We start from the raw sequence: 12,776 nt of genomic DNA on the forward strand, positions 1-12,776 counted from the left end.
TAATCTCTTGGACACACAACATTGCACACCTGACCCCCACCCCAGCCCTGTGTAGGTGTCTGGTACTAATCTGGTAGTCTATCCTCTCAGAAGTCCAATGACATTAGAACAGCTGGCTGACAAAACTTGAGGACACTTCAGTGAGAAGGGAAAGTTGTCTTCAACCACTGACTCCTAAAGTCCTGTCACAAAAAAATCATGACGAAATTTTTTCTGAGTAAAATTCACATCAGCAGTCTTTTCACAGAAGTGCAAGCTGTTACTGCCAGTACACAGAAATACATATTTGTGAAGGTACAGTTTCACAGCAAACTTGAAGTGCCCAGATTTTGAGCACAGTGTTCCAGCTGTGTTTATGAGTAAAACTGCCTTTCCTCAAAGTATAATCATTTAACTCAGTGTTCTCTGCATATTTTCACACAGGTTTTTTTTTTTTTACACTCTCATTTTTCACTTGCTGCTGAGCCAAGGTAATGTTAGAACAAGAATACATCACTAGTAATTGACAGGACAAGGGGGAACACGGCAATAATGGAGGGAGTTAATAAAGTGCTGGGTGGTGATGTTGGAGCACAAGCCCTGCACCTGGATTTTGACATGGATGAAGTAATGTGTTGGAAACAATCCACTCTGTTCTTGCCAAGTAGCAAAGAACAGAACTTGCAGATTTAATTTACCTAACTACTGTGCCACCACTGAAAAGAAGTCTGGGGCCCTAAAACTTATCTGATAAATCCTCATCCTTAAATTTTTCTCCCTTGCAGAATTGTGGCTGCAGGTTGATTTATGATCAAGAAACACTGTAGTTGCTTGTTTCAGGAATTAACTACCCAGGGATTTCTTTATCGAGTTTGCATTCTGGTGTTGCTCTGTGGAAGGTTTTTATTGTTTATGTAAAACATTTTCAGACATACAAAATTGTCGTTTTTTACCTAGCATTTATCCTGGTGTTTCCCTTTGACTGTTTCTGAATGCTAGGCACCAACAAGTTCAGAAAATATTTCAAACTACTCTCAGACGAGGCTGTTTTGTGAAACAGTAGATTTCCTGTTTTTCTTCACTTTGTGTGCCTGAGTTAAATTTTCAGATGAATGAAATAATGGAAGAAAGAGGTAAAACACCAGTCCTGAGCATAAGGAAAATGAGAGAGGCTCTACTCATTGGTTGGTGTTCTTGGCAAGAATTCAGAAAGCTGAGATTTAGTGCTCTATCAATAATCATGGCAAGCAAGCTGGAGCTTAGTTTCCATGATTACTTGATAAGAGTTTTGGAGGAGACTGCTGAAGCTGACAGCACCAGGGATAATAATTGCTCATTGATAGAGCCACTTAGAGTGCCTGTGTATCAGCCTGTCAATCTCTTTTCTGTGAAGAATTGGTTAGTACAACATATCGGCTTGGAAACTCAAGTAGCTGCCCCTCATGCTTATGTTCAGCGAACAAAATCAACAGTGTCAAAAATTGTTCCCAGCAGAGGCTACTTCTGCCTGTCATACACAAAAAGAGTGTCTCTGTTATTATCAAACAGTGGCATTTGAAAAAAAAAAGTTTAATACAAAGCTGTAGATTATTTAGAATTAAACTTAAGTTCTGTCCATAGTATCTAACCTCCTCTCACACTCTCCCCTAGCCTTCACTACCCAGCTGTAGTTTCACACATAACATTTTCAACTCTCTTGTCCTTTCTGGGTACAGAGTATAGTAAATAGCAGAGATCTTAATGCAGCTTGTTTGTAGCATTCCCTTTCTAGGTGAAAATGGAACTTTTATTCTTCATTTCCTGCCTCTTACTTGCCGTCTGAATTGCTATCACCCAGGAGCTACTGGACACCTTTACTAGTAGGAAACCTCTTCTGTCATGTGCAGACTCTAAATTAAGCAGCTGCTGGACTTGCCAAGCACTGCCACACTCAATCCCAGGAGCTGCTATTTACACAATTTATGAGAGGCTGAGCAGATCCCCAGTACAGACACTGGGCTTTTTTGGAAACTGCGAGTGCTGCAGTTCTCCTTTCAGTTTTTTTACCCCAAATCTGTATCACTTGAGTTGAAGTCTCAGAGGCACTTCCAGTGGTGCTATTTAGTAGCATTTCTCAGGAGCCCTTTCGGGAAGGAATCCCTTCTTCACAGCACACAAGCTGATGAGTGCTTTAAAAGAGAAGCTGTCAAGGCAATAGCAGAGCCAGGAACAGATCCCAGGAGCTGTTTCCCATCTGCTGTAACCTTTAGCACTTTTCCTCAATCCTGCAGCCAGTGAGAAGCTTCCTGCCAAACAGCAACTTCATAAATGGGGCTCTTTTTCTCTTTTGAGTGCACCCCTGTCATATCTGCACTGTCTCACCTGACACACATCCCTCCAGGAGCAAACTGCTGTAGCACAGCAAATGGAGCATTCCGTACTGACTGGGACAGCTTTGTTTGGGCTTCTGAGTGTCACTGCCCAAGTCCAGCTTTGTGCTGCGGAGCTCTTTAATTCTGTCATTGAGGTTTAGTGTGATTTCCTTTGTTTTTGTGGATAGTTTGTGAGTCTGGGTGCTTTGGGGCTGCAGCAGGAGCTGTCACATCTGTGTTGTGTCATGTGGAATTGTGCTGAAAGCTAGGAATAGCCATAAAAATGCACTTTCCAGAAACTCATGGGCTGCACTGATACTTGCTGAGAAGATCATAGCAGGGTTTATTGAATTCAGTGGTGCTGAATCAGACAGAGTGTAACAAAATTTTCACCCATACAATTTCTGCAGCTATTTCTTCAGTTATTTTGCCTAGCTAAGTTGAGTGCACGTTCCTCCAAGAAAGCAGCAGTTTGATCAAAAGTTGATTGAACCTACTGGAATTCTTTCCATTTTATTCTTAGGACAGTATCCATGACTTAATGGCAGGCTACTGCCCAGCATGGTAAACATAGAAAGGTAATATACTGTTTAGTCATTAATATGAATGAATTCAGTCATATTTTGACTACCCATAAATGTACTTGTCTTGACTGATTAGTATTTTCATAAAATACCACATGATTAAATAATATGTACACATGAAGTAACAGTATTGTACTGAATTATGAGGTACACATAAATAACACTTTGCAAAACACATTTTATGACAGAGAGGATGGATGATTGCTGTCTGCAGCCACCAGTCAGACTTCATTAAGATTGCTCTTTTTGCAGCTCTTACAAAATTAACTATTTTATTTTCCGAATGTATCAGGAGAGTAAATGAATTTAATTGGTTCTGATGCCATAATGTACAACTAGAACAGCAGAAAGCAGTTCCCATCTGGAGCTCTAAATGTGAACATATCTATCTCTGTTTTGTGCATATTTACAGTGGATGTGTATTAAGGGAAGAAAAAGTTGAGGAATATAGAATAGTGGTTGGAGGTATGGTATGGTGGCTTGTTTTCTCAAATTAATGTTTTTATTGCAAACTAGAAAGTGACAAAAATCCTTTCCTTTTGTCCATAGCAGCATATACTTTGCCTAAGCTGTAGAGATATCTTTTAATCTCTGTATTTGGAATATATGAGTTGCGTAGTTTTACTGGACAATAGATGTTCATTTCTAGCCATTTGGTGGAAAGGAAAATTTGTAAAAGTTGGCTGAGCACACTTTTCAGACAGAAGAATGAAATGGCATCTATCTGCAGAACAAAGACCTGCATCACCTGCCTAGCTGTAATTTCTAGCTATGCAAGACCATACAAAATCACACATTTTAGTATCACGAATATTTAACGGAAATTAATGTATCCCTCTCAAACTGAACACAGTGCTAATGTATGGAGAGAGAGAGAACAAAAAAAAAAAACATTGCCTGGAAATTCAGTGGGGAAAAAACCCCAATCAAACAGGTTTATGCTTCTCTGCAAACTTTAGTTTGAGCTGAGGTCAGTGAGCAGTAACAGTTAAGCAATCATAGGTGCAGGATAAATACATTCTTTACATGGCTCTGTATTTTTCATTCAGTTGTCTGAATTTATCAGACAGATAATTTCTGATAATATTGAGGGATGTGATGAATGTTCAGTTGCATTAATGATAATCTCAGGAAGGTTCTTTCTTCATTTCATAAAGTCAAAGTGATTTTTTGCAATAATATCTGGTACCATCATAATGGTAATGGTAAGAGAGGTGAGGTAAGCTTGACTGTACAAAAATGCAGTCATGGCTGAAATCCTGGGCTTAGTCCCTTAATCCTTAGTAAGAGGAAGAAACCATTCTGCATTTCCTCTGGGTGATTTGATCCCACCCACTCTATTAGATTGCCACTAAGAAAACTGGAATTTTATGAGAAGAATATGGAGAAATTTATGAGAATGTGAAGAATATATGAGAAGAATTTATGAGGACTAGGTAGGGTCTGTTTTTGTTTTGGTCACGCATTGTTTGACCTTGGCCCGCTGTTGGGTGTTTTGGAACTCCAAGCGGACTAGAGCGAAGTGGGGTGACAAACACTGTATGAGCTATAGCTTTTCAAAGCAGACTGAGGGACAGAATTTCCTGGTAAGATATTTAATATTATCCAATGTCTAAAGTTTGTATGGCCCATTTCCTGCTGAGGTTTGCCACTGGATAAAATGATCTGCGTACCACCAGGTAAGCACCCTCTGCTCTTTAACACATGGCACCTTCTGGGGTTTCGGGTTTAATCACGTTGGTGTTCGTTTTCGTAGCACAGGTGCAGCAGTGAACAGCAGTGAGAGCCTCCCTCCATCCTCATCTGTCAACGACATCTCATCCATGTCCACGGATCAAACCCTGGCGTCTGACACGGACAGCAGCCTGGAAGCTTCTGCGGGACCCCTCGGTTGTTGCAGGTGACTAGCCGCCTGCCTGCGAAACCCAGCGTTCTTCAGAGGATGATGGAACCTAGGAGGAAAAAATGATGGGAGCTAAGAGATGAAAAGAAAGAGAAATAAAACACAGAGATTTAAGTGAAACAAACAAAGAAACAAACAAACAAAAAAAAATCTTTTCGGCCTGCTTCTCCTACAGAGTTATGTAATGCAGCTAAGCTCAAGTGTGTATTTAACTTATAGTTGCTCTGCTTTGGTCTTCTTCCAGTGATGCTTACTGGGGGGCAAAAGGAAAAAAGGAACTGAAAAAATCCTTTTTTTACCCCCCTCCCCACAAGATGTAAAATGAATGGCTGCAAAACCAGCAACCTGCAACTGTCTTTTTCACACTGGCATGACAAGGTGTGCAGTAGCCACGCTCCTCCATACGAGTGTGTGTCTGCCTTCACTGTCTGCTCTGCCATCTGCCCAGTGAGGCAGGCAGGGATCTCCATGCATTTTTTCCTCACACATATACACACATGTGCCAACAGAATCCTGGCAGTGCATGCAGCTGTGTGCCTGCACATCTGCACAGGCACTTAGTGTGCACTCCACAACTATAAATGGCCCATTCCAGGCGAACTGCTTAACAATATATGGGATCTTACAGTACAAATTCTATCTGTTTGCTCCTTGATGAGGTTACATATGAGGACTTGTGGAAGTGTAAATAACCACATAGAACTGTGGCTCCCTCAGACACTTGAAGATGTAGCACCAAATTTCTGCTGAGAGTTGTATATATATTTTGAAATAATAACCAGTTTTATTGAAAGAAGAAGCCACAGAGCTTCATAGAAAAAATGCTAGTTTGTGAATGTTAAGACTTGTTGTTCTGATTTTTAGAGCAGATATGCCAAGATAATACTGGGTTAGAAGGAAGCACACGTATCTTTGCAAGTTACAGGGAACAAGAATGAGGGGGGTTTATGCATGTCTAAGCCCAGAAAGGTATCAGTAAGCAACTTTTTCTGTCAATGTTAAGGGAGTTATCATCTTAGGGCATAGATAGGCTTGCTATTTTGAAGTACATGTTGTTTGTAAATTAGAGGGTATGACAGGGTTGGGGAATAAGCAGACTGTGATCAAAAGAACATGCACCAACTTGTTTTTATTTTATGTCTAGATCTTTATTAGGTTAGCTAGAGAAAGGATATTTGCAGCTCACTCCCTCTCAGTGCGTGTGTTTGCAGCTCAGAGGTTGTTTTCCCTTTTCATCATTCTCTTGCAGGCACTTCTGCTACTCAGAGAACAGGCATTCTCTGGGTGCTTTTGGCTCTTCATTTCCTCATGACAAATCAGTGGACTCCCCAGGAAGTTTTAGCATCTGTGTTACACAGAAAAGAACCACAGAGTGCATGGGTCTAGTTTTCCAACATTCTAACAGCCAAGGTTATCAATCAGCTCGTGCGCTGGCCTGGAAGGGTTGCAGCCAGGGGTCTTGGGCAGTTTGGACAAGTTCTGAGGAACCCAACAGTGACTGAATATCAAATTGAATTTGCCAGGTAGTACAGCAGAGGATTTCCCGTGGTAACTGCAAGAATGACAAAATTCCACAGAAAATTTCAGAATAATTGAATTTTTTTTCCAGCCAAAACAGCAATTGGCATTTTCCACTGCAAGGTCATCATTATCTGAGTTGGAAATTAACTAAAATCCAAGTCATCTCTCCTTTTACCAAAGTGTGCCATGGAAACTGAAATGAGCTAAATCCTACTCTAATGCCTTTCCAAATGCCAGAGAGAGAAACTGTTTAGACTATGTTAGTGGATATTTTAAATTCACTAATTCTTTAATATTCAAAACTCTACCAAAATAAGACTGTTCCATTGGGTGGCTTACAAGCCTGCCACTCTGTGGTAGGAAAAAAAAAATAGTATCAAATCAGATTTTTTTCAAAGGGAAGAAAGGGAAGAAAAAAACTTCTCTCCAGGGTGGGCAGGAGGGGAGATAAAAATGAAGAGGATATAAAATAAAATCAGACTTGGTAGGTCTGAGCTGTATCAGAATTGCTATAAGAAGTGGGAGTCTTTCCCTGGTTATATTTTTCGTAGATTTTTATCAAAAAATTTTTGAGAATAAAATTAGGTTGTTAATGTTCTAAAAACTCAGAGCAGTAATTTTAAAAGCAATAATTTACTACTGCTAAATATATTTAGCAATATTCTCTCTTAAGCCATGAAACATCAGGTCATTATTGAGTGATGTAACTCTCACTCCAAAGCCAATGATCATAAAAGTATTGAAAGGTTAACAGCAAAGCTCTGTAGGTATGTAGGCAATAACACCAAGGGTGACTTCTTAGCAATAATTAAATATATCACCTCCAGATTTAATTTACCATAGATACATATTAATAATATTCAGGTAACTAGTATCTACTTTACATTCCTTAGTGTGCACCTATCGGGTGTGTTATTTAAGCAAAGCTAAACTAAGTCTCATTGAGGCAAAACTGCAAAAATATCACCAGTGTAGACTGTAGAAACTGGGAGTAATCCCAGTTCATTGCCAGTGATGTTATGGAGACATGGCATAGGCAATAGCAGAGAAGCCATTTAGAGTGGATGGAGACTTGTAGACCTCCCATGTTTCATCTCTTGAAGGCAAATCTGTGCTCTTAGTCTCGTGGTATAATTCAGTCCTGTTTGGGTTCATGAGTGCAGGGTGGAAAAACAGTCACCGGAGAAGGTGTCCTTAGGTGGGTGCTGAATGGACTCACAACACAGGAGTTACATAATCAGCTTTATTCCCTGATTCTGCTAAGCACCAGGGCTTGTTCAAACATCTCATGGAGACTGTAGGATGCTTACAAGAAATTAACTAGCGTGTGCTTTTGTCCTTTGCTCAGCAGTGATCGACATCAGCATGTGCTTAAGTGCCTTGCTGAAATGGGGCCTGAAAGAATTACTGCATCTCTTTTTGTCCTCAAATCAGTCTCCTTCATGAGAAGCTCTGTCTGGGGGAGGAGACTTGGAGCTGTCCACATTGGACACTAGGAAAAAAAAAAGCCATCAGTGAAGAAAAGCATTAGTTCTTTAAAGTTCTGGTCCTTGTGTATCCAAACTAAAGTAGCAGGAATAGCATCCTTCGTTTTGCTTTGTGCCAGGAATTCGGTGCTGTCAGCTGATACCTTACAATAACACGTGTACTCTTGAATAAAGGATCGTAGTGAGGATGTTCTGAGGATATTTTAAGGGAAACCACTTTTTTTTCTGATTCTAGAAGTTTTGATACCATCCTCTTAAAGTCTGTTCCCCATTATTCCAAAATTTTATTCATCTTGATAATGATAGATGCTTTCCTTAATTTTGCCATTGATCTTTTAAACCTATGTCTGCTTAACATGTTCCTAAATACTGTACTTTGGCAACAATTTTCACTTAATATTTTGGGGTTTGCAGTTGTAAGCATCACTGCCACCAGTGCAGAAGTGAAGGAAATTGGGAAGCCAAAGATCTTTGACAGATGTTCCAAGGTATTTAGGCACCATAGGGGGCAATCAGTGAGCCTGTGCCAGAAGTGGCACAAATTACATCATCCTGAATGGCAGCTGGACACCTTGGCATTTCTGAAAATATGCCTCGGAGCCTCTTGGTGTCATAAGTGCCTCAATACCCAAGGGATTTCTGTTCCAAGTGGCTCACCTAAGTCATGTATATAGGCAACTGCAGGGTGAGGAGAATGGCATGAGCATTATCTGTCAGTGACTGCTCAGAGCACTAGCTGCATTGAGATGGTAGAGAGGAAAATACATCCCTGCTTTTTTTCAGATGGAGAACTTTGGGATAGTATGAGGAAAAAAAAAAAGAAATAGAACAGTTCTTAAAAGACCATCCTTCTATTTTCTTTCTCACTGCTGAGTTTAAACAAGGATGAGGCATTGATTTATTACAAGTTGATGTAAGGTTATGTATGTTTTCAATCCAAAATTTTGGTAATTTTTGAAAACAGTCTTCAGATACTGACTTGCTAGCTGCAATAGTATTTTGTGAGCTTTGACTGTATTCCATTAGAATATATCTTCAGAGAGTTCAGATATTTGAGTTGATCACTGTGATTTATGCGAATTGTATTGTGGTTGATGTTCCCCCCTCCTATCTAGAATTCCATGGCACAAATAGATTCATGAATCATAGCAAGTTTGCGTTACATAAAATAGACTGAAATCAGAGTGCAAGTATGGCAGTGTGTCAAAAAAAAACACCAAAAAACCCACAAAAAACCTAAACAGCAAAGCTACAGGAAGCCTGAGCAGGTTTTCTAAGCCCTAATGCACTGATGGTTTTCCTCTGGAAATCACCAGTTTCTGCAAAGCATTGGCTTCTGAAGGTTACACAAGACAGATGATCACGTCACTATGTCACTCTTCCAAATTTATAAGCAATTTGCTTCATATACATTCCTTTATCTTCATAAATACTGCTTTACTTTCTAATTCTGGGATAACAATACTGAAGAAATTAGACCTGATGCAGTGCCTTTAGGGAATTTCCCAAAGTAGTACTACTTAACTGACTTGGATTGTATTCTAAATTTGTCAGTGAGCACCAGTGATTTCTACCAATTTATTTTCTCATGAAAAACATGCTAATAGTAACTTTTAGAACTGCCTGAGTTACTTTTAGAAAATCTCCCAAATGTTTTATTTAAAAAGTGTTTTAAGTATGCTGGAATTACTGTAAAATGGAATTGGAATATTGTAATTCAAAGTAACTTCTAGTAACCAATGATAGCTATATATATTGCAAGCTTCACAGTAGTTCAAAGGACCAAAAACTATTTTAGTTTCAGATCTATTTATTTCTATTCAGATCTATTTATATTTCTTCCTTCATGCTTATTGAGAGTTTAAAATTTTGTGTGAATTCAAACATGCAAAACCAACCAAACAAACAAAAAAGGCATTTTGCAACAAACTCTGTGCTTCCAGGGAGAGCAACGTGAACGAAAACCTGCAGGAACCAGTTAGTTTTCTTTTTAAAGTCTGAGCTAGTAATTCAATTTATGTTCAAGCTTTTCTTTTTCTTTACCTCTGTATGTGTGTGTAGGGAAGAGAGGGTGTTCATATGGATTTGTAGAACCTCTGTTCCATTTGTGCTTGATCCCAGTTGTCAGTGTGGATAAAGAGAGGAATTGTAACATAATCACACATCTTCAAGAATCTGATGGCTGTGCTTATTTGAACTTCCACCACTTTACAAAGACACAGTTAACTAATTGCAAGCTCAAGGCGATCTTTTTCACACACAAACACACACACACACAAAAAAAAAAAAAAAAAGAAAATCATTGTGCAGTAGATTTGCATACTACATGAATATGTAATTGTCTTAATTAGTATGATGCTTGAGGTATGCAGGGGAATGGTGAATGTGTCATCTTCACCAGTGAGCTGGAAAACTGACCTGTCCAGTGGAATTTAGTGGAATCTTCTTAGTGTATTAGGAACTTGCCAGTGGGGCCTGATTTTTCTTTCATTTTTGTTGTAGGTTTGGGGTTTTTTTAATCAACAATTGATTGCAAGAAGTGAAATGTTTAACTTAATGCATGTTCAGGCTCGTCAGCCTATGGCAAGTTTGAGTTTTAAAGAGGGTTTGATTTGACAAAAGAATGTTGAAAAACTTCAACTGAGGCTAATGGTGCCTTTTTACCTGAGAAGGAAAAGCTGAAAAGCACACATTGAAGGAAGACAGAGTCAGTTTGGGAAATAAATGTATCCTTACCATGCTTATCATTTCAGACAGGTCTCTTTTGCTAATTTTCACTGAACAGGGCCATTCTTGTCTTCTGGAAAGCAAGATATTTATAATGTAAATAGTTGTATGGACTTTTTTTTCCCTTCCTCTGTAACTAATATGTAATAATCCAACACGCTATTTCTGTTAAAAACTTTTACAATAAGGCTGCTGTTTGCCTAAATATGGCTGACCTCTGACCTTCTCCTGAGTCAGTGACGTGTTGATAAAGGAGGGTGCTGGAAGTTTCAGTGTACATATAGAATCATGTATATTTAGTAAATTGGGTAAGTGGGACTTATGGCCAGTATACATTAAGCCACAACAGTAACGAAGCTCCAGATCTTAACTAGCAAAACCAACTGTTCACCTTGCCATGTCCATCCTGTAATAAGATCTAAGTTGCACCTGCCTGTAGTTCTGCATGATCAGACTTCAAAGTATACCTAACAAGATCTGTAATGTATCAGTGTTGATAAACGTAGATGTAAACAAGAAAAAAAAAAAAAGAAAAATTAAAAAAAAAGAAAAATAACAGAAAAATTAAATAACTTGACCAACAAAAGAAAATCAGCAACAGCTCAGTATCAAGACTGGAAGATGAGACATGTCTGATTTTGTTGCACAGTTATAACTGAAAAGAACAACCGGTGTCAGTCAGCATAAATGGACTACAGTAAGACATTTGTTAAGGAACCAACATTATTTCCATACTGTTTTGTTCTTATCCTGTTTACTTTGAGCATCTGTTATTCCCTGTGTGTGGCACAGGGGAGAACAGGGCCTCAGTGATCAGTGTTTTATGGGTCAATGTCGCATCAATGATTTCCGATTTCTGTTTGTTTAGCAATTACTGAACGAAGATGGGACTCTCATGTTCTCCCATGTGTCAAAAGGAATCCTGTCAGAGCTTCCTCATGAGGATACTCTTCTCACTGCTGTCCTGACTCCTGTCTGGTGAATGACTTTGCAGTGTTCCCAGGAAAGAGCCACCACAGGTTCCATGTGGGCGCGTTGTGCGTTGTACTTTCACAGGGGCTCAAAGTCACTCGGGGACAGGACTCAATTAAGTATGGTATGTACTCTATGCATGACGCCTATATCACACCTTTATGACCTTATAGTGGTAAAACTGATGATCTTTACAGATGTGGATTTGGACCATCTTTTTTTTTTGGAGGAAAGCTGTCCTTATCCCACAAACCACTCGCTCCTATCCAGAGCAGCTAAATGGAAGTTAAAGAGGTGCAAGGGCCTTCTCGGGACCATGCCCATGGGTGAATTTCATGCTGTTTGAATGTGATCTTGCCAAAAAGCCTGTATATCTAGCAGGGGAGACTGTGACTGTCCTATAAGGAGTGTTTGTGTTGTTTACTTTAAAACAAGCTTTGCTAATTAAAGTAGTGTATTTCGGAGTCTATTTGAATAGCATGAAGGGTATCAATGAAGAAGGTGGAAAGAATGTTCCTACAGCTCTCCTGGCTTCTTGTTTCTTTTCCTCCAGCCCTTTCTAGGGGACACAGATAAAGCAGTAAACACATGGACGTTGCCAGGATTACTGAATTCAGTGCTGCTTTGGGTGGGCTTTATTTAAGAAGCATCTACAGCACTACAGAAATGTAAAAGTATCTTAAGACATATGAGACTCAAACATTTTTTCTTTGAGTAGCTTTGGAGTCTATTCCTCTGGCTGACTGCTTAGGAATATTGGAGGGGGTGGGGGAAATGTAGGTCTGACACGACTGGTCAGAATGAAGAAAGTCTGTCAAGTAAAACCTAGCCCCTCTCCCAGCTCTTCCCCAATTAAAAAATGTAAACCAAAATCAAGCCAACAACAAGAAGCCCAGAAGAAATACAAACAAAAACCAACCCCTAAATCCCCATGCTAATTGCAGAGTTAATATTTGGAGATTGATTTTTCACAAATTTTAACACACTTCATTCTAGATGAAAAAAAGAACAAACAGGAAAGAGATGCATCATTTGTAAAAGATTGCTGATTTTTCAATTCTTGCACAAGCTAGCTATGTCCAGAACATTTCCAAGCAAGTCAAACCATAATACACAAAGGACATTTTTATATTTGGATTTATCATGTATAGAGATGAAAATTAAAATCCCAAACAGCTTTCTGCCAAAACAATTTGAAGGTGGGAGCTGCAGAAAAGGATGAATTAAAGCTCCTTGTAGGAACTACTGTAAG

At 39.2% G+C, this 12,776-nt stretch overlaps 1 protein-coding gene across 10 annotated transcripts in view; it reads left to right on the forward strand.

The window, feature by feature from the left end:
• The window catches only part of MAPK10 (mitogen-activated protein kinase 10), a 145,299-nt gene extending 133,308 nt beyond the window's left edge, over positions 1 to 11,991 (forward strand). For 9 of the 10 annotated variants that reach the window (XM_030946858.1, XM_030946868.1, XM_030946860.1 and 6 more), the window contains one exon: positions 4,676 to 11,991. In XM_030946858.1, coding sequence (XP_030802718.1) covers positions 4,676 to 4,818 — 143 coding nt within the window. In that variant the 3' untranslated portion in view covers positions 4,819 to 11,991. Of the gene's footprint in view, positions 1 to 4,670 lie in introns of all 10 variants that reach the window. The other variant, XM_030946861.1, reaches the window with a different exon arrangement.
• The last annotated feature ends 785 nt before the right edge of the window (positions 11,992 to 12,776 follow it).

This window comes from Camarhynchus parvulus, chromosome 4, assembly GCF_901933205.1.
Source record: "Camarhynchus parvulus chromosome 4, STF_HiC, whole genome shotgun sequence".
NCBI classification, from domain to species: Eukaryota; Metazoa; Chordata; class Aves; order Passeriformes; family Thraupidae; genus Camarhynchus; species Camarhynchus parvulus.